Source organism: Dermochelys coriacea, chromosome 13 (assembly GCF_009764565.3).
Source record: "Dermochelys coriacea isolate rDerCor1 chromosome 13, rDerCor1.pri.v4, whole genome shotgun sequence".
In the NCBI taxonomy this organism is placed as follows: domain Eukaryota; kingdom Metazoa; phylum Chordata; order Testudines; family Dermochelyidae; genus Dermochelys; species Dermochelys coriacea.
The window spans coordinates 32,784,247-32,809,634 of record NC_050080.1 but is presented as its reverse complement, the minus strand read 5'-3'; the positions used below and the strand labels follow the sequence as shown (position 1 = coordinate 32,809,634).

General features: G+C 50.0%; 1 protein-coding gene across 3 annotated transcripts in view; it reads left to right on the top strand.

Moving 5' to 3' along the window:
• Positions 1-4,796: 4,796 nt before the first annotated feature.
• The window catches only part of ERGIC3 (ERGIC and golgi 3), a 55,423-nt gene continuing 34,831 nt past the window's right edge, over positions 4,797-25,388 (top strand). For 2 of the 3 annotated variants that reach the window (XM_038369263.2, XM_038369262.2), the window contains exons 1-7: positions 4,797-4,942; positions 12,877-12,947; positions 14,553-14,640; positions 16,225-16,344; positions 17,697-17,790; positions 19,216-19,381; positions 20,639-20,696. In XM_038369263.2, coding sequence (XP_038225191.1) covers positions 4,855-4,942; positions 12,877-12,947; positions 14,553-14,640; positions 16,225-16,344; positions 17,697-17,790; positions 19,216-19,381; positions 20,639-20,696 — 685 coding nt within the window. In that variant the 5' untranslated portion in view covers positions 4,797-4,854. Of the gene's footprint in view, positions 4,943-5,167; positions 5,462-12,876; positions 12,948-14,552; positions 14,641-16,224; positions 16,345-17,696; positions 17,791-19,215; positions 19,382-20,638; positions 20,697-25,388 lie in introns of those variants that run through there. The other variant, XM_038369266.2, reaches the window with a different exon arrangement.

Genomic DNA, 25,388 nt, shown 5'->3' with positions numbered 1-25,388 from the left:
CACCCCAACAGTCCCAAACCCCACTGTCCCCAACCCCCCACATCCCACTGTCACCCCATGTCACCCCCGACAGTGTCGCCGAACACCCCACTGTCCCCCCAAACCCCCCACATCCCACTGTCACCCCATGTCACCCCCACCGACAGTGTCGCCGAACACCCACTGTCCCCCCAACCCCCCACATCCCACTGTCACCCCATGTCACCCCCACCGACAGTGTCCCTGAACACCCACTGTCCCCCCAACCCCCCCACATCCCACTGTCACCCCATGTCACCCCCACCGACAGTGTCGCCCAACACCCACTGTCCCCCCAACCCCCAACATCCCACTGTCACCCCATGTCACCCCCACCGACAGTGTCCCTTAACACCGACTGTCCCCCCAACCCCCCACATCCCACGTCACCCCATGTCACCCCCACCGACAGTGTCGCCGAACACCCACTGTCCCCCCAACCCCCCCATATCCCAATGTCACCCCATGTCACCCCACCGACAGTGTCGCCGAACACCCACTGTCCCCCCAAACCCCCACATCCCACTGTCACCCCATGTCACCCCCACCGACCGTGTCGCCGAACACCCACTGTCCCCCCAACCCCCCCTATCCCACTGTCACCCCATGTCACCCCCACCGCAGTGTCCCTGAACACCCACTGTCCCCCCAACCCCCACATCCCACTGTCACCCCATGTCACCCCCACCGACAGTGTCGCCGAACACCCACTGTCCCCCCAACCCCCCACATCCCACTGTCACCCCATGTCATCCCCCACCGACAGTGTCGCGAACACCCACTGTCCCCCCAACCCCCTACATCCCACTGTCACCCCATGTCACCCCCACCGACAGTGTCGCCGAACACCACTGTCCCCCCAACCCCCCCATATCCCACTGTCACCCCATGTCACCCCCACCGACAGTGTCGCCGAACACCCACTGTCCCCAACCCCCCACATCCCACTATCACACCATGTCACCCCCACCGACAGTGTCGCCGAACACCCACTGTCCCCCCAACCCGCCACATCCACTGTCACCCCATGTCACCCTCACCGACAGTGTCGCCAAATACCCACTGTCCCCACAACCCCCCACATCCCACTGTCACCCCATGTCACCCTCACCGACAGTGTCCCCAAACACCCACTGTCCCCCCAACCCCCCACATCCCACTGTCACCCCATGTCACCCCCGACAGTGTCGCCGAACACCCACTGTCCCCCCAACCCCCCACATCCCACTGTCACACCATGTCACCCCCACCGACAGTGTCCCTGAACACCCACTGTCCCCCCAACCCCCCACATCCCACTGTCACCCATGTCACCCCCACCGACAGTGTCGCCGAACACCCACTGTCCCCCCAACCCCCCATATCCCACTGTCACCCCATGTCACCCCACCGACAGTGTCGCCGAACAGCCACTGTCCCCCCAACCCCCCATATCCCACTGTCACACCATGTCAACCCCCACCGACAGTGTCCCTGAACACCCACTGTCCCCCAACCCCCCACATCCCACTGTCACCCCATGTCACCCCCACCGACAGTGTCGCCGAACACCCACTGTCCCCCCAACCCCCCATATCCCACTGTCACCCATGTCACCCCCACCGACAGTGTCCCTGAACACCCACTGTCCCCCCAACTCCCCACATCCCACTGTCACCCCATGTCACCCCCACCGACAGTGTCGCCGAACACCCACTGTCCCCCCAACCCCCCACATCCCACTGTCACCCCATGTCACCCCCACGACAGTGTCGCCGAACACCCACTGTCCCCCCAACCCCCCACATCCCACTGTCACCCCATGTCACACCCACCGACAGTGTCGCCGAACACCCACTGTCCCCCCAACCCCCCACATCCCACTGTCACCCCATGTCACCCCCACCGACAGTGTCACCGAACACCACTGTCCCCCCAATGACGCCCCACATCCCACTGTCACCCCATGTCACCCTCACCGACAGTGTCGCCAAATACCCACTGTCCCCACAACCCCCCACATCCCACTGTCACCCCATGTCACCCCCACCAACAGTGTCCCCAAACACCCACTGTCCCCCCAACCCCCCACATCCCACTGTCACCCCATGTCACCCCCGACAGTGTCGCCGAACACCCACTGTCCCCCCAACCCCCCACATCCCACTGTCACCCCATGTCACCCCCACCGACAGTGTCGCCGAACACCCACTGTCCCCCCAACCCCCCCACATCCCACTGTCACACCATGTCACCCCCACCGACAGTGTCCCTGAACACCCACTGTCCCCCCAACCCCCCACATCCCACTGTCACCCCATGTCACCCCCACCGACAGTGTCACCAAACATCCACTGTCCCCCCAACCCCCCACATCCCACTGTCACCCCATGTCACCCCCACCGACAGTGTCCCTTAACACCGACTGTCCCCCCAACCCCGCACATCCCACTGTCACCCCATGTCACCCCCACCGACAGTGTCGCCGAACACCCACTGTCCCCCCAACCCCCCATATCCCAATGTCACCCCATGTCACCCCCACCGACAGTGTCGCCGAACACCCACTGTCCCCCCAACCCCCACATCCCACTGTCACCCCATGTCACCCCCACCGACAGTGTCGCCGAATACCCACTGTCCCCCCAACCCCCCATATCCCACTGTCACCCCATGTCACCCCCACCGACAGTGTCCCTGAACACCCACTGTCCCCCCAACCCCCCACATCCCACTGTCACCCCATGTCACCCCCACCGACAGTGTCGCCGAACACCCACTGTCCCCCCAAACCCCCACATCCCACTGTCACCCCATGTCACCCCCACCGACAGTGTCGCCGAACACCCACTGTCCCCCCAACCCCCTACATCCCACTGTCACCCCATGTCACCCCCCACCGACAGTGTCGCCGAACACCCACTGTCCCCCCCAACCCCCCATATCCCAATGTCACCCCATGTCACCCCCACCGACAGTGTCGCCGAACACCCACTGTCCCCAACCCCCCACATCCCACTATCACACCATGTCACCCCCACCGACAGTGTCGCCGAACACCCACTGTCCCCCCAACCCGCCACATCCCACTGTCACCCCATGTCACCCTCACCGACAGTGTCGCCAAATACCCACTGTCCCCACAACCCCCCACATCCCACTGTCACCCATGTCACCCTCACCGACAGTGTCCCCAAACACCCACTGTCCCCCCAACCCCCCACATCCCACTGTCACCCCATGTCACCCCCGACAGTGTCGCCGAACACCCACTGTCCCCCCAACCCCCCACATCCCACTGTCACACCATGTCACCCCCACCGACAGTGTCCCTGAACACCCACTGTCCCCCCAACCCCCCACATCCCACTGTCACCCCATGTCACCCCCACCGACAGTGTCGCCGAACACCCACTGTCCCCCCAACCCCCCATATCCCACTGTCACCCCATGTCACCCCCACCGACAGTGTCGCCGAACAGCCACTGTCCCCCCAACCCCCCATATCCCACTGTCACACCATGTCACCCCACCGACAGTGTCCCTGAACACCCACTGTCCCCCCAACCCCCCACATCCCACTGTCACCCCATGTCACCCCCACCGACAGTGTCGCCGAACACCCACTGTCCCCCCAACCCCCATATCCCACTGTCACCCCATGTCACCCCCACCGACAGTGTCCCTGAACACCCACTGTCCCCCCAACTCCCCACATCCCACTGTCACCCCATGTCACCCCCACCGACAGTGTCGCCGAACACCCACTGTCCCCCCAACCCCCCACATCCCACTGTCACCCCATGTCACCCCCACCGACAGTGTCGCCGAACACCCACTGTCCCCCCAACCCCCCACATCCCACTGTCACCCCATGTCACACCCACCGACAGTGTCGCCGAACACCCACTGTCCCCCCAACCCCCCACATCCCACTGTCACCCATGTCACCCCCACCGACAGTGTCACCGAACACCCACTGTCCCCCCAATGACGCCCCACATCCCACTGTCACCCCATGTCACCCTCACCGACAGTGTCGCCAAATACCCACTGTCCCCACAACCCCCCACATCCCACTGTCACCCCATGTCACCCCCACCAACAGTGTCCCCAAACACCCACTGTCCCCCCAACCCCCCACATCCCACTGTCACCCCATGTCACCCCCGACAGTGTCGCCGAACACCCACTGTCCCCCCAACCCCCCACATCCCACTGTCACCCCATGTCACCCCCACCGACAGTGTCGCCGAACACCCACTGTCCCCCCAACCCCCCACATCCCACTGTCACACCATGTCACCCCCACCGACAGTGTCCCTGAACACCCACTGTCCCCCCAACCCCCCACATCCCACTGTCACCCCATGTCACCCCCACCGACAGTGTCACCAAACATCCACTGTCCCCCCAACCCCCTACATCCCACTGTCACCCCATGTCACCCCCACCGACAGTGTCCCTTAACACCCACTGTCCCCCCAACCCCGCACATCCCACTGTCACCCCATGTCACCCCCACCGACAGTGTCGCCGAACACCCACTGTCCCCCCAACCCCCCATATCCCAATGTCACCCCATGTCACCCCACCGACAGTGTCGCCGAACACCCACTGTCCCCCCAACCCCCCACATCCCACTGTCACCCCATGTCACCCCCACCGACAGTGTCGCCGAACACCCATTGTCCCCCCGATGCCCCCCCCGAGACCCGCAGTCGCCCAACCCCCCCAGGTCAGCAGGCCCCCGCGCGGCCCCGCCTCGCCACGTCACTGCGCCCCGCCCCCAACGCGCGCGGGCTCCCAGGGCGGCCTGCGGCGGGGGCGGGGCCCAGAGCCGGGCTCGCGGCGGCCATGGACGCGCTGCGGAGGCTGAAGCGGTTCGATGCGTTTCCCAAGACGCTGGAGGATTTTCGGGTCAAGACGTGCGGGGGCGCGCTCGGTGAGGGGCGGGGGCGCGCTCGGGGCGGGGCTGCCAGGCCCCCCCTTGCTGAGGCCGTGCGCCGCCGGGGCGGGGGCGGCGAGTCGCGGGGCGGCCGGGCCGGCGCCGAGGCCCCCAGCGGGTGCCCGCCCTCAGCCGCAGGCTCCCCGCCGCCTCCGCGTCGACCCGCCTCCTCAGCGGGGCTTTGCGGGTGTCGCGCCTCAGCCGGGAGCCGGTGGCTGGCTACAAAGGCCGCCTCATTCCCCCCCCCGTGACCCGCCGGCAGAAGCCCCCCCCCGCGCTGAAAATCGCGGGCAGCCCGAACGCGGGGGGGGGAAATTCCCCTCGTGAGGTTCTTGCCCCGGCCGGGGGGGTTCCCAGCCCCGGCCTGTTGCTCTCCCCCGAGCCTAAGGAAGAGGTGAGCCCCCCCCTGCGCGGGGCAAGGGCTGTCGCCGAGCCCACTGCGGCCCTCGGCCGCCAGAGCTGCCAGAAAGGGCTTGTGCCTGTGGAAAAAGAAGAGACGAGCCACCTCCCTGCCCGGTAAGAACCGTCCACACGGCTCCGGACAAACTGTCCTCAGTCCTAGAGCAGGCCCCAGCCCGGAAACACGACAGTCCCAGCCTCCCCGTCCCGGCCATCCTCGCTTACAAAGCAGAACACCCCCCCCTTCCGTGGGGCAGATGGACACTAACAGATTTATTGGAGCATAAGCTTTGGTGAGCTACAGCTCACTGCATCCGATGAAGCGGGCTGTAGCTCGCGAAAGCTTATGCCCTAATAAATGTGTTACTCTAAGGTGCCACAAGTCCTCCTGTTCTGTTTGCGAATACAGCCTTAACACGGCTGCTCCTCTGAAATAGGGCAGATCGTGTCTGAGCATCCCGAAGCCAGGCTGATGTTTCCAGCTGGAGTTTGTGGGCCAGAGGTGGTAACAAATGGGCTGGGAGTGGCAAATATTCCCTCACTCTGTTGTTCACACACACCTTCCTTCTGATTGTCTCCCTGCTTCCTTTTCCCGTTTTCCTCTGTTCCTCTTGTTCTCTCTGTTCCTTCCTCCATCCCTGCTTTGAGGAGTAACCTGACCAGTACCAGCACAGCCAGCAACAGCAGCGAGGGATGGGGTAGGGTGGAGGCTGTTCAGTCTCCATTCCGGCCCCAGAACCTGGCCTGGATCCTGTTTTGCAGTGACAGAGAAGAGGCTGCATCCTCTTTTAACTCTGAAGGTGGCCAGTGGGCGTGGTGTTTGACTCCTCACCTCAGATTTAAAACTTCAAATAAAGCATTTGTCTCCCTCCTGTCTGTATCATCCTTCCAGGCAAGGCTCAGTAAGCTCTTGTTCTTTTGTTAGTTGTGTTATTTTTGGGAGTTTTAGGCACAGTGAGATGCTGGGAGTCCCACAGGCATGCTTAAACATCTTATCTATTTGAACTAAGTAAGTCATAAGAGACTGCATTTTGCTGTAAGAAAGACCTGTATAGGAGAGCCAAGTATTCATATGCAAGGTTTCTGTAGTGGAGAATTTTGGAGCAAACTAGTGATTCAGCCAATCAAGTAGCCTGTTCCTACAGCGGCCGATACAAACTAGTTCAGAGAAAAGAACAAGAAACCTCCCCATGGGCCATTATGGAATAACCGGCATATAGGGAAGCTACTGCCTAGTTCTGCCAGTTGTTGCCTGGTGCTCTAAAGTAGGAGGGTTTGCTTATGCAAATATATATGTTTATATTATAGAGGTAAAACCGCCCCATTAAAAGAATATTAAAGTGGCAAAGTCAAGCCCTATAAAATTAGGAAATATCAGAATTAAGGTTACCATGGAACCTCAATCCTCCTCCCTCTGCCCATGGTATGTGTCATGATACCGTCTTTAATTACATGATCCCATACTATTTTTTCCACAGGACCCTTGCCTCATTCAGGGAATAGATAGTGTCATGGAGCCACAAGATCAGTGCTACACCCTCAGCTTTGGAACAGTCTCTTGGAGGAACTCCTTTGATGTGCCAGACCCCCAGGGGTCTCACTCTTCCCTCAGGGTAGGACACCTGGCCTCACTGCCTCCTAAGATTGAACCTCTGTGAGCTCTGTTCAGCGAGTCCAACTGAGAGGGACTCTTGGGAGAGACTTGACTGCTCTGCAGGGATTAATGCACCTCACCAAGTATTTAGAGGGACACTCAAACAGTGTTTCATACCAGTTGGATTTTTTAGTCCCCTGGCACACAGCATGGATTAGCACACAGCGTTAGGTTAGCACGGAGAAGTGAAGCTTAGCACAATCCAGTCTGCTCAGTCCAGAGCCCCAGCCATGCTGCAGTGAACCCTATTTTCAGGCTCTCTCTCTCTGTTTGACCTTCTATGTCAGTTCCCAGGTGAGCGAACTCCCAGTTTCCTCCAGAAGCCCCACTGTGCACCTTCCAGTCCTTTGTTCTTAAGTTGGGCTCTCTGCCCGACTTCCCTGCTGAGAGACCTTACCTCCTGCTTCTCTTGCTTTCTTCAAGCAGGTCTTGCAGGAGGGTGCTCTGGACTCGCCTCTGGAATTCATCATTATTCTCCTGCCCTGTGAACCTCCCTGGCTGCCCCTGACAAGCCACCTGAGTTGCCTGAAAACCATCCAGCCAGTCCACCTCTGAACTGCACCCAGGGAACATGTGAAGTGCAAGCATGTACACCATCCACTTCCTTGCCCTTATGTCCCATCCTAACACTAAATGGTTGGACCTGTTGCCACCTAAGGAGGGTGGGCCAGTCTGTATTCTACTCTGCTTCCACAATCCACCAGCAATATTAGTTGGCAGCTCCTCCATGGAGCTGTGAGCATGGGCGTGTACCTGTTCATTCTGTTGTGAAAGGGAGAACCTGGTTCACATCTGTGTAGAGTGCATCAGGTTTCAGCTCCTCTTCTAACTCCCCCAGAAACTTATCGAGGTTCTAGGCGCACTTTTCCCCATACTTCCTAATTCTTGCACACCCCATCCATGATCCTATACAGTTTCAAGACCTCCTTGTCAACCTCCTCCTGGCACTGGGCAAGATAGCCATCCATCACTCCAGGAGGAGGAAGCTGGATGGGGGTACTCTGTGACTGTGGGGCCTATTTCCGGTCCCTTGTCTGATCATGTCTCGAGGTAGAGTTCCTCCAGGCAGTATCCACAGACTCTTTAGATGTCTTCGAGGAGAGTTCTCTGCTCAGTGTTCCCTTCTGGTTCTTTGATTATTAATCTTTGACCTCGCTCCCATTTTCTCCTTTGTTGTCCCCTATACTCGTGGCTTGGGCGTAGCGGTTCCTCCCCCTTAGCTGAGGAGGCCGACCTTTAGTTTTGTGTGGGCCTAGATCTGCCTGTCCCGGTACCCGCAAATAGAACATGCCTTCCAGCAGGGGTCCTATAGGCAACAGCATCCTTTGCTACACGACCCTGATTTGTCCCCAGAGCACCATCTCTCAGTTCTAGAATTAACTGCATCTCTGCCCCCTCTGTGGTCTCCTCAAAGGGCACCCCTTTAGGTCTCAGGCCTCCAGTCCTCACCTTTCTCTGGGCAGGGACCTGCATCCCTGTCCCTTCAGATCAAGGATTGCAGTCCTCCTTCAATTTGCTGTGATTTTCACAGCAGATCTGACCTTCGTCCAACACCCCTCTGCCAGGGACTATGCCAGAGTTGTCAGTGACCAAACAGTTTCCACAAACCACAATACACTTATTTAGGACAAAAGCATTATAGAGAAAACATAATAAAGCAATAAACAGTCTCCATTGCATGCTAGTTTACTGGCCCATCTTCTGACACAGAGACACTGGCAGGTTCCAGTCCTTCACACCCTTCCAGCAGGGTTTTGTCCTCTTGGTTATAGTTTCATGTCAATTCTTGGATCAGAGAAACCTCAGCCACTTCAGGTTGATCCTTCATGCCACAAGCTCTTTCTTTGTCTCGTGGATCTCTTAAATCAGGGTTGAACCAGTCTGTACCTTCCAAAGGGTAGTACTTCTCTGGAGTTGTTTACCTGTCCCAGGATTTGCAGTAATTACCCTTATTGATTTAAGATGTTGGGGTAAACGCAGTAACCTGCCCTGGGTTGGAATAATGTCTGTAGGTCACAAAGTTATATATCACATTTGTAGGTAGTTAAATCCACAGCTGACTGCAAAGAATTACAAAGGGATCTCGCAAAACTGGGTGACTGGGCAACAAAATGGCAAATGAAATTCAGTACTGATAAATGCAAAGTTATGCACATTGGAAAACATAATTCCCAACTATACGAACAAAATGGTGGGGTCTATATTAGCTGTTAGCATTCAAGAAAGAGATCTTGGAGTCATTGTGGATAGTTCTCTGAAAATATGTGTTCAATGTGCACTGACAGTCAAAAAAGCTAACAATGTTAGGAACCGTTAGGAAAGGGACAGAAAATATCATAATGGCACTATATAAATCCACGGTACGCCCACATCTTGAATACTGTGTGCAGTTCTGGTCACCCCATCTCAAAAAAAGATACATTTGAATTTTAAGAAGTACAGTGAAGGGCAACAAAATGAGTAGGGGTCTGGAACAACTTCCATCTGAGGAGAGATTAAAAAGACTGGGACTGTTCATGTTAGAAAAGAGACGTTTAAGGGGAATATGATAAATGTCTATAAAATCCTGACTGGTGTGGAGAAAGTGAATAAGCAAATGTTATTTGCCCCCTTCACATAACACAAGAACCAGGGGTCACCCAATGAAATTAACAGGTAGCAGGTGTAAAACAAACAAAAGGCAGTATTTCTTCACACAACACACAGTCAACCTGTGGAACTCGTTGCCAGAGGATTTTGTGATGGCCAAGACTATAACAGGGTCCAAAAAAGAAATAGATAAATTCATGGAGGATAGGTCTGTCAGTGGCTGTTAGGGGACTGATTAGGGATGTAAAACCATGCTGTGGGTATCTCTAAACCTCTGACTGCCAGAAGCTGGGACTGGATGACACTGAATAATTGTCCTATTCTATTCTTTCCCTCTGAAGTACTTGGCCCTGGTCACTGTTGGAAGACAGGATGCTGGGCTAGATGGATCATTAGTCAGATCCTGTATGGCCATTTTTATGTTAAAAGTTTGACTATTCCTATGGCGTAGGATATCCATGATTCCAAAGTCTTGCATCTTTCACACCAACCATCTTGTGCAATGAATGAGGTAGGGTTTCTGTGGAAAGAATAGTATGTGATCCTATAATTAAAGACTGCATCATAATGCACACACACTGGTGATGGGGGTGAATTAAGGTTGCAAGGAGAACTTTAACTCGTGTGTCCTTGAGTGCTTGACTTTGAAACTTCAATGTTCTTTGCAACAAAAATAAATGACTTTAAATTTCCTATTTTTAAAAAACAAAACGAACACTGAAAAACAGACATTTCATCATGTGGAACCATACTCGCCCCCAACTTGTGCTTTCAGAAGGATTACGATCTTTAGATCCACAACACAGACCTTCACCACTTGAGTTAATGGAGTAACTGGTAGCAACGGTGGGCTTTGTTAGTCTCTTATGTCACCCTGGAGCCTGCACCCCCAGTTAGGGCCCTCATATGCCCCCCGCCTCCCCACCACTTGCCCCAGTGAAAGTGAGTGAGGGTGGGGGAGAGTGAGCCATCGAGGGAGTGGGAGTATAGTGAGTCGGGGCTAGGGCTTGTGAAGAGGCAGAGCTAGGACGTTCGGATTTGTGCGATAAGAAAGTTGGTACCCTACTTGGGAATGGTGGTTGTGATCTTCCCAGCCTTGTGGATACATGGCTTCTCTTCCTCCTTGTGAAGGAGCCATTTCCTCCTACCCTGGTGGTGCTACTGCAGTCCTCTTCAGCTGGATTGGTTCCTCAGCCTTGGAGGTCTCCATATGCATGTTTTCAAGGAATTGCTTGTGTCCACGGATGCATCTCAGCCTAGCCACCTCCTCCTGTAGCTCTCCCACCTGTATTTTGAGAGATTCTACTAGAAGGCATCTCTCACACTGGCTGGTCTCCCCAGCCTGGCTTTCTATGACAGGAAAAGGTAGGCCACAGTGTCTGCAAATCCACACCAAGGCCCGGGAAGAGGCACCCATGGTTGGGTTCAGGTACAGGTGGAAGAGCCAGGAGCAGTGTTGGCATTGGCGATGCGACCTTTCCAAATCATGGTGATTGTATTCTTCATCCAACCTCCCTCTCAAGCTTGCCAGTTTGCTGCCTCCTTTTCACTAACTGGATTCGGTTCCAGGTTCTTGGACGGGAATGTGCTCTGCTGGTTATAGACTCCTCTGCTCCTGTGTGCCCAGCCTGTCCTCGTCCCCCTCTTCTTCTGACCTCCTCCCCTTTGGCACTTATCCATCCCCCCCATCTTCCTGTTCCTATCCAATCCCCTCAGAGGTTTCTGCCTCCTCCCCAGCTGCTGTCCAACGTCTCTCTCCACACACACACACACACACGCGCGTGTATGACCTGCACTATATATTCTCCCATATCACAATTTCTCAATCCTCAACATTCAAGGAGGCAGCTTCCTCTTTCTTCAGGCTGACTGGGCTGCAGGTGGGAGAGCATCAATTTGAGAGCACAGAAGAAGGGCTGTACTTGCTCTCACTTCTAGTGCCCTGTGCCACCTTGACCCCTGGCAGCCAGGAGTAAAAATTGCAGGGAAATCCCACTCCGCTGCTGCAGCATGGGACTGGAGCATGCTCAGTTGCTCTGTGGGAATGGCACATTCAGTATGGTCAGCACATCAGAGCCGTGAGGGGATAGAGCACGCTCAGTGCAGATGGAATCTTTGGATAGTTTAGTTGTCAAACTCTAACAAGTCTCTACTTAGCATGCACAAACAGATTTTTCAGAGGCTTATAGCTTGGCCAAATTTGGCTGAATTTTCATGGGGATGTCGGAAGGCACCTCTCTGACCCAAGGGAGACCCCCAATTCCAAGTCTCTTTTCCAAAGCATAGAGACTCTATTGTGTCTCAACAAAATGGTTGTAAGATTTTTTTTGCTTGGGCGGAATAATATATTTTCCCTAATTTCTTTCCAGAAAGGGCTAAACTCTTTTAGCTGAAACTTTCCAAAACAAATTCAGCCTAAGGCAGACACCAAGCATGGAAAATTTTTATTCTGAATGGTTAAAGTTATAAGCAACTGAAAACAGAGTCTTACAATGGGAAGTGTCAGTCAGCCTGAAATATAGGCAGTGCTACCAGCTCCACCTATGTAATATTTATAATTTATTTTTAATTTATTTTGAAGGCCAATACCATAATAGGGTTCAAAAAAGAACTAGATACATTCATGGAGGATATGTCCATCAATGGCTATTAGCCAGGATGGGCAGGGATGGTGTCCTGAGCCTCTGTTTGCCAGAAGTTGCTAATGGGTGACAGGAGATGGATCACTTGATGATACCTGTTCTGTTCATTCTCTCTGAAGCACCTGGCATTGTCAGAAGATAGGATACTGATAGACCTTTGGTCTGACCTAGTATGAGTGTTCTTATGTTCTTTTTTAATCATATCTACAGTGACTGTGGATGCTCTTCATTATCCAAATAAAGGTCTAATCGTGGTCAGGCTGGGGCTGCAGTCACACTAGAAAGCATCTCTTCTATGTGAAATGTTTCCTTTGGTGGCTGGGAGAGGAGGACTATGCCCAAATGAATGAAAACAGCTCCTACCTTGGTACTCAGTACTGGTTCACTCTCTTCTTTAATAACTTTGAAATGCAGGGATTTGCTTTGTGCCCTAGCCTTCAAGGTCTACGGTCTAACTGGCATTTGTGTTGGGCTATTAGCATGTGTTTTTTACAGAGCACATGCGGGGGGGGGGGGGGATAGTAATTTTCATGAGCAGCCTGGTTTCTTCTCACCTGCTGTAATGCCAGCTGCTTTCTTTACTGGAGTCGGGCAGCGGATTAGTGAGTCCACAGCCCATGGTAATGCTTGTCATTCTTCATTTGCAGTGACAGTAATCAGTGGACTTATCATGCTCCTGCTTTTCTTCTCGGAGCTGCAGTACTATCTCACAAAGGAAGTAAGTAGAGCTTTGTATTGCTGTCGTTTTTGGGTTTATGTTTTCCCTGTGCTGTCCTATTGGAGCCCTGGGAAGCAGATAGGGCCACATATTCAACCAAGGTCCACTGTTGTCAACAGCTGAGTCAGGCTCCCGAGTTTTGCAAGGCACAGGACCATTCTGTAACTACACATTATCTCACCTTTTCCATGGAGTGACGGGGTGTTCATACTCCTCATTAGGCAGGAAAGGATTAATCCCACACTCTGAGCAGAGGAAGTCCTGCCCCTCAGACCATGCTCAGCATACTCCAATTGCTATGCTAGTACAAAGGAGAGCAGCCCAACTCAGTAAGGAGGAAGGACACTTGGTGGAGGCTCCAGCCCAGGAGCCGTTACAGTCCTTGCCTGTGGGAGCAGAGATCCCGTGACCCAGACCGGAGGCTTGTGGCCTACAGCTGACTGGCTGGAGTCGAAATCCCAGGGAGTTACCTGCGACGAGGAGCCCAGAGACCCTGATGTCTTATAGACTGCAGCTTCAGGAAGCCCGGTAGGAAGTGACCCAGGGAGGTGGGGTAAGTGGTATCTTCCACCCATGGAAGGTCAGCGTGTTGCGGCTGGATTTCCCCGCTGACCCAGTGATGGACCACTCTGCCTGTTAGGGCTCTGAGTCAGGACCCAGTGGAGTCGGGTGGGCCTGGGTCTCCCCACCCTGGCAGCCCCTCCTTTGGTGATGGCCCCTGGATTTCGCCACTAGGCCACACTGCCCTGCACTCAAGGGCCGCTGTACTGACTCTGGCCACTAGGCCACGCCGCCCTGTGTTTGTGGGTGGCCTTATTGTCTCGGGTCATTAGGCTGCGGAGCCCAGGTGGCTCAGAGGACCTGCCTTGTTGTTATGATGGTGGCTAGAATTTTATATTCATTCCTGCCCCACAGAGGCAGCAGTTTGCAGTGTTTGGTCTAGTTGTGAAACAGGGAAGGAAGTAGGATCAGTGACTGGCACTAAGACTTTGCTTTACTGTGTTTTGAGCTGGCATCGGCCCTGCTGGCAGCCCGTCTGGTGAGATGAGAGTGAATTGCTGTTGCTGCTCTCTTCTTCTTTCCTCCTGCGTATCTCAAAGAAAATGGGCACTGGCTCTGCAGGGAGCCTCTTTCCCCTCCTGGTCACCCTAGCATTGGCTTCCTGTTCCTCCGATTGGGCTTTCTGTACCTGTCAGCTCCGCTAAGGCCTGGATCCCCCTTCTGGAGAAGGCATCAAGAGCACTCTCCTTTGTCACCAGTAGGAGATAGCCACCAGTTTCCCACTTGCAGACTCAATAGTGAGGAAGAAATTGCAAAAAGAAAATATTTTAAATTGTTTTTATTTACTTTAAATCTCCAAATTATCACTTGGTTGGCTAGGAGCATCACACATCGTAAAAGCACAGCCAGGTTTGGAAGCCGCTTCAACTGCTCTGTCACAGCATTCTGGAAGGTGCCAGCTTGTGCACCCCATGTGGAGGAGGCCTGTGGAAGCATGGTGGCATAGCATCTGTAGAGAGGCTCCTGGACTGGGGAGAAGGCAAGGGAAAAGGCCTTGCGATGTGCTTCCAGGTGGAATGAGACTTTTGTTTTCTTTGTTCCTAGGTTCATCCTGAACTGTACGTTGACAAATCGAGAGGAGACAAATTGAAGATTAATATAGATGTTGTCTTTCCGCATATGCCTTGTGCTTGTAAGTAAGTCTTCTAAAGAGTTGGGAAGAAGACAGCTTTCACGCTCTGCTGGAGGTTGGGCACACTGGCCAGTCAGTGCAGGCATTATTTCAATTTGCTTTCAGCTGCTTGTCTTATCAGCAGTAAGGAATTACATTCCCCTGTAGTTAGAACAGGGAATTCAGTCAGGACTCCTGGGTTCTGTTCCCAGCATTGTCATTTGACACAGTAGGACTCTGGTCCAGTTGCTTCATTTCTCTGAGTGTGTTTCCTAATTTGTGCAATGAGGATAAAGCTCTTTATCCACTTCTGTAAAGTACTTTGAGACCTGCGTGTGAAGAAGAAGAACCTGTATGAAAGGAGTATAATACCGACCTGCTCCCACAGGGTTTGTCCCAATTGCCATTCATTTTTGTAATGTGCAGAGCCTATTATGGAAGATGCTGTAGAGTAGCTCTTGGGGCCAGCTACTGTTTTTTGACTCTTATGTTCAATTTCTGAACATGTACATTAATGTCATGTGGAACTAAATCAGTTATATTACTGATGTCATGTGATACATTTTTCACGCTGTAATAACTTCTTCCAAAATATTTAAATTGATCTGAATACTTCTTAGCTGAATTGTGAGGTTTGTTGCAACTAAATCCATTCAGCTATTTGTGCTGTTTTTGAGGGGAGAATATTTTTATATTTAAAATTTTTCAGACTCTTGATCACAGATAGCTCAGGTATGAATACTGGAGCTTCACATTTCCTCTGAGGAATAGGGATTTGGTAATTTAAATGCAAAGTGAAAGTGATTAAAAATCCCACTACTCAAGTGTACACTGCAATTTCTATTTTGTTTTTAGTAAGGTGGGCAGTTCTGTGTGCTCTGTCTCAGATCACCCCATTGAAATGTAGTTGCGGAAGATACCATCACCCTAGGGAGGATTATTCCCCTACTCCTGTCTCAGACTTCCACCCCCTCACCCCCACTATGTTTAAGATGGAGTGGAGAGTCCAGCAGGTCTGGCAGCTTTTTTCCCCTTTCCCTGGGAAGACATTGACATTGTGTCCCCAAGTAACAGGCGAGCCCCCCAAGTGACACACTAGGGCCCAGCAAAGACTATCTGAAACCCTTTGGTGAAAGGTAATGGGAAAGGGGCCAGAGGGGAGAGGGGCTGGGATTGGAATGGTGGGGGAGTTCTCCAAATGGATTCAAGCTTAACCAGCAGGTTGAGGTATCTGCAAAGGGTTGGGCAGGTTATTTAGCCCGAGTTTATCTGCCCAGGTGAAAATATGACTTATATTAGAACTAGCTGAAGATGATCCTCTTGGACAGCAGCCCAAGAGCCTTGTTTGCAGGAGAGATTGAAATGCAGGGATGCCGTTTTGAGTCAGCATGAGGTTCTCAGCCACCACAATGCAGCCTCTTACGCCAGTCCCCTTCCACTCCTTGATTTTTTCCTAATCTGCAGATGAACTCTTCCTCCTAGATTCCTGCCTTGGTGATCTTTCCCTTGTTAATAGGCTCATGGTTTCTCACTGGCTTGCTGCTTCCATAAGCCATCTCAGATCCCAAAGAACCTTCCTTAATTCACCTTGTTTCCTGGTTTTAGATTTGAGCATTGATGCCATGGATGTGGCAGGAGAGCAGCAGCTAGATGTGGAGCACAATCTCTTTAAACAACGTTTGGATAAAGATGGCAATCCTGTGACCCCCGAGGCCGAGAGACACGGTAGTACAACGTCCTGCTTCCTTCCTCTGTTGGATGCTCTAATGGACTGACTGCCACTGGTCTTCCTCTGTTGCCTTTCATAGGGAATACCTGGGACTGAAGTGGCTGCCGAAGGGTATTTGAACTCTGAGCAGAGAGTTCACAGCAATGTAATGCTGCTGTCTCAAGCGCAGTGGTGTGGGATTTGCATGAGGGTTTGCAGAGATGGGTGCTCTTCAGGGGTCTGCCCTGTCCTGAGGCTATGACTGAGCCTGGTTTAAGGGTGTCTGTCACCCTATGCCATTTATTTTCTCCTTTTTTTGGTCTTTGGGATTTCATGGGGCTGGTCCTTGAATTGCTGGAGTACGTTAGAGGCTGCCCTCAGCTCTGGAGCTGACACATCTGCACAGAAGCTGTGAGCTACTTAAACTGACTACACTTGTCTCTTTCGTCTAAAACGTATTCCCTTTGCTAACATTAGTACAGGGAGCACTGGTGTGGACAAGATGCTGGTGGGCTTTGACCATCATGCCCCGACTCTGCTCAGAGCAAATCTAGATGACATGGTGGCATTCTGTCTATACAGGAATTCACACTTCTGATACTGTCAGTGGAGCTGCACTGAAGTTAGCAGTGGTGGGGAATCTTAGGGATGAAAAGGCTAATGTGGGTGTGGGCCCAATGCTTTAAGGTAAATGCAGTGGGGAGGAGTGATGTCTGCATCTCTTGACCAGCACTAGAAGGGCACAGAGCTCATCCATGTTCATGATCTACACTGACTGTCACACTCATGAGGGCTGGTATAACTTGTTACAACCTACTGGATGGTCACCAGTCTGCTGCATTGGATCCAACTTCTGGATCCCACATGCTTCCAAGACAACTTGATCCGAGTAGTGTCCACATCATGTTTCTAGTTCTGGTCTCCTGGGGACTCCCATGGTACAGACTTCCTGTCTGGTGCCCCTCTTTGGCATGACGGGACTCTGCAGTCCAACTGCCTTTGGCCCCAAGAGCTGTGCCAGATCTCACTCCCCAGCCTCCCCTCAGCTTGTGTATACCAGAACTCCAACTCACTGTGGACCTCTCTAATTTATTGTTTAACTCTTCAGGGGCACATAGCAATTAAAGTAAGGGATGTGAAGGAACTTCTTATCCACATCCAGAGTTTACTGTTACAAAGCACAAGAGAGTCAGATTAAAATGTCTGGAGGGCCAGATGCAGCCCCCAGGCCGTAGTTTGCCCACCCCTGTTCTAATCCACAGTACAGAGTGTGATCATGAGTGATACAAACCACAATTAAATTCATAAAATGACACAGAGACATATTCATAAAACTGTCACACTATTTGGAAATCTTATTTTGTTTCAGAGCTGGGCAAAGAGGAGGAGAAAGTGTTTGATCCAGATTCCTTAGATGCTGATCGCTGTGAGAGCTGTTATGGAGCAGAGTCGGAGGACATCCGGTAAATCAAGGGTTCCCTGATCTCCTTACTTAGGGAGGGGGGCTGTATGCTAATCCTGATCTGACAGGAATGGGGTGTGTGCACATTCCTAATCTCCAGAATTGGAGGAGAGAGGTGGAATGACACATCTGTGGTGTTTGGACCTGGGTGGGGAAGTGGGGTGCGAGTGTGTGTTTCCCTAATATCCTGAGAGGTCGGGTGGGTGAGCCCACACTTCCATAACCTCCTGGATTGTGACAGACCCCACATACTTCTCTGTTCTCCTGATGGGAGGGTGCGGAAAAGAGTGTGTGTGTGTTTGTGTCTGTGAACGCGAGTGCATGATTCTCTGGTTTTCTGATCTCAGAGAATGAAGTGGGGGACCTGTTCCATAACTTCTCAGTAGCATTTGCTCCAAATGTTGAATGAATCCATATTGTGTGTGTGTTTTCCTTCAAGAATTCCCATATGGATCTACAGTTTTGGGCTAATCACTTCTGGGCATGTGAGCTTGGATCATACTGGAAAGAAGTGTCCCTTGGGGCCTCTCCCCTTGGGTGGGGCTCTCAGGGTATAAAAGGAAGAGGGTCCCCCACTAGCTGTGAGCACACTCAAGGCTATTTCATCATGTTTGCCTGCAGCTCTGTGTTTGGGGCAAACTGGTGCTACATTGCTCTCCCCATCTCCTTGCATGCTCCTGCAAGAACAGATCAGAATCTGGCCCACAGGGTCTTGGATTCTTTCTTTCTCCTCCCCTGCTTTTTCTTTTCTGGGTTTACAGTTATCCATCTGGTTGCAGCCCCTGCCTGGAGATGCTGTCTCCTGGGGGACGGGGAATTCAGCCCTCCAGACTCCCCTTCTCAGCTAACAAAAATATCAAAAGAATAAAGAAACCACAGTCCTCTGTCCAGGGTCCACTCTGGTCTCCCCCCTTGATGCAGGGAAGTGAAGGGGGTTTCCTCCCTCCACCTTTGGGAGCCTTGGCCTGAGACCTGTGGACTAGTGTGGGTGCAGCTCAGGAGTGAATTGTTTCTTCATTGAGGGGAGACTCTAAGCCAGTAAGGTGAGAGGTGCATTAACAGACCTGTTTATGCGATTTCTCTGGCTGGTTAAATGTGATACATCACCATGTTCTAAAGGGAGTCTGGTCCATTGGAAAGATCCTCAGAGCTCTATTGTGAATGCAGAGGTCCTCTGATATCTGTCAGCTTCAGGAAGTAGTGACTCAAAGCTGCGCAGCTAGGTGGATAGACAGCTTCAGTTCTGGGAATTTAGTCTTTCCTTGACCCAGAGACCATCTGATGAGCGAGACTAGTAGCCCCAGTATGAAGGAGAATTCGCTCTGTGTCCTCTGCAGAGAGATTGGTCTGCATTTTGTGGTCTCTGCTCTTGATTTATGTTTGTCCTCTATTCGGGGTGAGTGAGATGGTGCCTGTGCTTTTGCAGGTGCTGTAATTCCTGTGATGATGTGAGAGAAGCATACAGGCGGCGTGGCTGGGCCTTCAAGAACCCTGACACTATAGAACAATGCAAGAGAGAAGGGTTCAGCCAGAAAATGCAGGAGCAGAAGAATGAGGGCTGCCAAGTGTATGGATTCTTAGAGGTCAACAAGGTGAGAGAGCTTCCCTTGAACTCTAAGTTGTTCCAGGCACCTGAAATCCCACCACTGTCAGTGACCAGGAAAGGGCAGAGGATAGGAATTCCCATCCTTCCCCCACTTTGCACGATATCTCCACAGTTCTATGGTACTGGGACTTAGGCTCTTTGGGCATTGTTAGATGCTCAGTGCTGAGTGCAGCGTAAGAGCCTAAATAATACAGCAGTTAGTTTTGCAAATGGGAGAAAGAAATGCAATAAAAAGGAATGGCCTCATGTGTTTTGTTGGCTGGACCTTTCAGAATGTCTGGGGACAGAGAGGCTGGTGGATTTTTAACCCATGGCGACTAGCTCTATATGCTGTCTAAGCAATTGCTGGAAGGCCCGGTGCAGAACACACATGGCAGGGACTTGATGACTCTCCTTTTAGCTAGCCTTTGTCTACAAAGGAAGGTTGGGATGTCCAAAGGGCCGTAAGGGAATTAGGTGCTATAGAAAGTATGTGGAACTGGTGCCTAACCCCCTGAAGCCCCTTTTTAACATCCCAGGCTGAACTTTTAGTTATCTTTATTGTTTGTTCAGTATTCCCAGAGCATCACTCTGGGAATATATGTTTCCCTTTAGGACCAACAGTGTTACTTCACTTTATTTTCCTTCCTCATCTTCCTTTTCGGTTTTTCTTCCCCCTTCCTAGGGGTCTCCTCTCATCTTCCCTGCAGCAACTTTCAGTTCTACTCCTGTGGACTTCACTCTTACGCCCTCCCCATTACTGTATCTGCTAAAAATGATCAGCAATGAAATAGTTAATGTTGACATTAACATATGGTCTTTCCTGATTACACCCCAGTGAGATTAAGGTGGATGGTGAAATTCACATCTCTGAGACATTGTTTCAGTCTGGCTGCATGTGCATTGGTTATATTTTGTTCCCATTTAAAATATTACCTTCACAAGCAGGAAAAGTTGAAATATATATATTTTTAATGAGAATTTAGATTCTTCACAATCTGTGTAGGCCCCACACACACACACCAGGTCTGGTCTGTGAGCCGGATGTCTGACATCTTTGCTCTACAAATTCCTGAAGAGTACTGATTGTTTTATTTGGAAAAAGGAGGTTCTTTGTGGAGTAGCTGGTTCACTTGTGACTGTGTCAGCAGGTAAGTAACATAGGAGGGGAAAATTCACCTTTGAAAAGGGGGCAGCAAGTGTTAATGCTTCACTTTGTTATGTAGAATGGAGCCTTGTAATGAAAGATGACTGTTTCCTACAGGTAGCTGGAAACTTTCACTTTGCACCTGGAAAAAGCTTTCAGCAGTCTCATGTTCATGGTAAAGTATTTTTTTTTCCCTGTGGCCTTCTGACTTCCTGGCATGTCTGTGCTTTTCTTTTTGAACATTTCCCTCTGATTTCCATGTCATGAACCATGATGGATAAAGTTGTCTGAAGTAGCACTGCCAGAGTGGGGAGGAATTGGCAGAAGTGCCATGGTAGGAGAAGAGAACTATCAGGAGCAAGGGGAGAAATGTTGGGTTGAGGAAGAAGTGGGGCCAAGGAGGAGCCATGACTATATATACAACCAGCTTGTCCCATCTCATTAAGCAACCCTGTTCTGCTATAAACAGCTCTCAGTCGACGTGTTAAGTCCAGAAATGTTACATGGAGAATTTTAAAGCAATTAATGCATCCGATTAAGTGAGCTGTAGCTCACGAAAGCTTATGCTCAAATAAATTTGTTAGTCTCTAAGGTGCCACAAGTTCTCCTTTTCTTTTTGCGGATACAGACTAACATGACTGCTACTCTGAAAGCAATTCAAGTGATTTTTATACAGAAGTTAGGCAAGTTAGTATTTCTGGGGTAACAGAATGTTTTAATTTATGCCTTAATTTATATTATCAAGAACCTTTTAAAATAGATTTAAGATTGGAAGTACTTATGTAACTTAATAGTATGTTGCAGTTCCAGAAACATAAATGTTTGAAACTCTGGGTATTCAGAGTTAAGTTTTGACAAAGATTTTTAACTCTACCCTTATAATCCGCTGCACCATGCAACAATCCATCACGTAACATATACAGACCCATATTTACAGCTTTTCAATAGTTACATTATTGAGAAGTGCCTTAAATGCCTATTTCAACTCCTCTGTGCACTAGGTATATGAATGTAGACTAGCTACCCCACTTTCAAGAGTGAGGTACTCCTCCGTTTTGCGGCTCTGAACAATGGATGAGTTCAGCATAGCTATCTGATTGTATGAGATTGGTGAGGTCTTGGACCTACATCAGGAGCATGAATATGATAAAAGTGGCCCTAGTCTGTATAGAGAGGGTGGAAGGGATAGAACAGTCTTGTAGAAAGGCGGACAGGGCTGTGTAGTTACTATAGACTGTATGCAGAGGGTAAGTTTTATGAAAATATGCTTTTGACTGTAATAGGAAGGTTGGGGAGGAGTTATGCTATTCAGTTCCACACGATGCTGCAGGCACGCACGCACACACCTACCTTTCACTTTTGAGGAATTCCTTCAAATGAAAAATTGTTGAAGCAGAAGGGATTTGGTTGCATTAGAATAGAGAGACTTTCAACCTAAAGAATTAAAGAGGATTCTTCTTTTTTCTTGGTCCAAAAAAAGAAAGGGGAGCCTATTTGAAATCTGAAAAGACACAACTAGCCTATCAGAGCTCAAATTCCGCATGATGACTGCGTACAAGAATCCTCTTCCTGAATTCTCAGGATTGGTCCAAACACTTGGCTTTTGAGATAAGTACTTCCACACCTCAGTAAGGCAGCTGCACTAGAGATACCTCAGGTTCAAACTGAGAGACAATCTTCAAAACAAGGTGCTAGCTGCAGCCCCCAGAGTTTTCACCAGATTTCTGGCATTGGTGGCTGTATTTACTACAATGTGCTTTTCAACCTACCTGAGTTTTGACTCTCATAGGAGCAATACTAGATATAAGTGCTGCTTCAGTTTTCCTCCTTCCACTCCACTTCTTAGAACTTCCTGGAGCTGATGGTCTTCTATAGATATTCATTGACAATTGCATGACTTCAAATGAGACTGGTCCAGACATGGTTAAATGGTCATTACTTGGTTGGTCTCAGTGTGGTGGTCAGGCTTCCTCAGCCAGTTCAGGAGGCATTAGGTGTGGATCAGTTTCACAAAATGTCCTGCAGAATGTTACACGCTCTGCTTTCTCAGTGTTAGGGAGAGGTGCTTTTGTTTCAGGATAGGTCATAGGTCATCTCACTACTTAAACCCTATGAAAGTCAAAAGAAGCCAGGTTGGTGTACTGGCACTTGGGGCAATTCATATACCACTAACAGCTTTCTCCCTGTGATCCTATACAGGCTATTGGATACTTGGAACCCAAGATAAAAAATTCTTGATGGGTTCTATCAGAAAATTGACTTTTCTACATAAAAAGATCAAATTAATTTTTAGATTTTAAGGCCAGAAGGGACCATTATGATCACCTAGTTTTACCATCTGTATAACCCAGGCCGAAGAACTTCACCCAATCACTTCTGCATCGAGCTCATAACTTTTGTTTGAGCTACAGTATATGTTTTAGAAAGACATCCAGTCTTGATTTAAAAACTTGATGAAGAATCCATGATGCCCCTGGTAAATTGTTCCAGTGAACCCTTGTGAAATATTTGAGCATTATTTCTAGTCGAATTCGTATAGCTTCAGCTTCCAGCCATTGGGTCTCTTTATGCCTTTTTCTGTTGGAATAAAGAGCTGGCTGCTATCAGAAATCTCTGCTCCATGTGGGGACTGATAGTCAGGCTGTGCTCAAGTCATGTCTTAACTTTCTGTTGGGTAAATTAAATAGATTGACCTTTTTCAATCTCTCACTGCGAGATAGGGTTTCCCAGACCTCAGCTCATTTTTGTAGATCTTCTCTGAACCCTTTCCAGTCTGTCAACATCCTTTTTGAAGTGTGGATGCCAGATCTGGACACAGTATCCAGTAATGGTTTCACTAATGCCATAAACTGAGGTAAAATCACTTCTTCTGCTTGATATTCCCCTGCTTAGACATCCAGTAATGTTGTTTGCCCTCTTAGCTACAGCATTGCACTGGCAGCTAATGCTTGATTAGTTTTATACCGTGAACCCAAAGTCCTTTTCAGAATCACAGCTTTGCAGAGTACGTTTCCCCACCTTGTAAGTGTCACTTATGCTCTTTGTTCCTAGACCTTGCATTTGGCTGTGTTGAAATGCATGTTGTTCAAATGAGTCCACCTTGCCAAATAATAGAGGTCAGTCGGTATAACTGACCTGCCCCCGACATTGTTTACAATTCCACCCATTTTTGTTTCTTCTGGAAATTTTACCAGCAATGATTTTATATTTTCTTCCTGATTGTTGATAAAGATATTGGATAGCATTGGGCAGAGAACAGATCCCTGTAGGACCCTACTAGAAACATCCCAATTGGATGATGATTCCCCATTTACAATTGCTTTTTGAAATCTTTCAGTTAACCACTTTTTAATCCATTTAATGTAGGCTGTGTTAATTTTTTATAATTAGAATATCATAAGGGCCTAAGTCAAATGCCTTACAGAAGTCTTGGTATATTATGTCAACACAGTCACCTTTATCAACAAAACTAGCAATCGAATCAAAACAAATATAGTATATTTTTACAAGACCTATTTTACATAAAATTATGTTGAATTGCATTAATTATGCCACCATCTTTTATTCTTTATTGATTGCACCTCATATTAACTTTTCCACGTCTAGGTCAGGCTAACCAGCATATATTTTCTGGATCATCCTGTTACCCTTTTTAAAAGTTGACATAACATTAACGCTTTTTCTAATCCTCTGGAACTTCTCCAGTGTTCCAGGCTTTGTTAAAACTCAACATTAATTACTCCTGAGGGAATTCTGCACCAAAAAATTAAAAATTATGCACACAATATTTTAAAATTATGCAAATTTTATTTGTCAATAAATAAATTTGGCTCCAGAATGGCAGTGGGGAGCACAGGCCACTGGCTGCGTTGAGGTGGGAGATCACCCTGAAGCCCCTACCTCCCCTAGTACAGGGACTTGGCAGTGAGGCTGCACCTGTCTCTGACACAGTTCAAGGGCTGGACCTGCCCCAGAAACACCCTGGGGTCCTGCCCCTCTGTGCCAGGTGCACCAGGTATGGCTGGGCAGGCTCAGCCCAGCAGGAACCAAGTGTGGAGGGGCTTAGTGTGGGGGGATCCAGGTGTGAGAGGTTTCTGTGTAGGGCAGTGTGGGTGCGGGCAGCTCAGTGGGAGATCTGGATGCACAGGGGCTTGTTGGGGAGTTCCGGGTGCAGGGGCAATGGCATGTAACCCCATCTGCCCCGCCCATGCCTCGCCTCTGTTTGGGGGGCAATCCCCCCACAAAAAACTGCACACATGGTCACCACCCCCTTTGCCCCCGCCACCCCACAAGGCTTCCCTTTGCTTCCCTGCTGTTTTCTGCAGGGGAAAAGCAGGAAATCTGCATTGGGAGTGGTTGTTTTCTGCGGGTGCTCAGTCCTGCGGAATCCCTCCAGGAGTAATTAATGGTTTCAGAGAGCTCTTTGGACAATTCTTTTAATCCTGCATCAAATTTATCCAGTCCTGTAGATTTTTTTAAAGATACATAACAGTTAAAAACCTTCGTAAGTACTGACTGAATACAAAGTGTCTCATTTTAACTTAAGATGTGAATACATCCTCCTGCTTTCTGAATACAGACAGAAATATTTATTGAATACTTCTGCCTTTTTTTAATCACAATTGATAATTTTACAATCCTTGTCTCATTTCAAATCTTTACCATTCTTAGGATATTGTTTATTCCTGATATATTTAAATAATTCCTTCTCATTGTCTTTAACTTCAGTGTCCATAGAGTTTTCATTGATACTTTTAGCTTCCCTTATCAATTGACTGCATTTTCTAACTGCTCATTTGTACTCACTACTATCAGCATTTTTCCACTGTTAGATATATTTTTTAATTTCTGCTTTCACCTTTCCTCT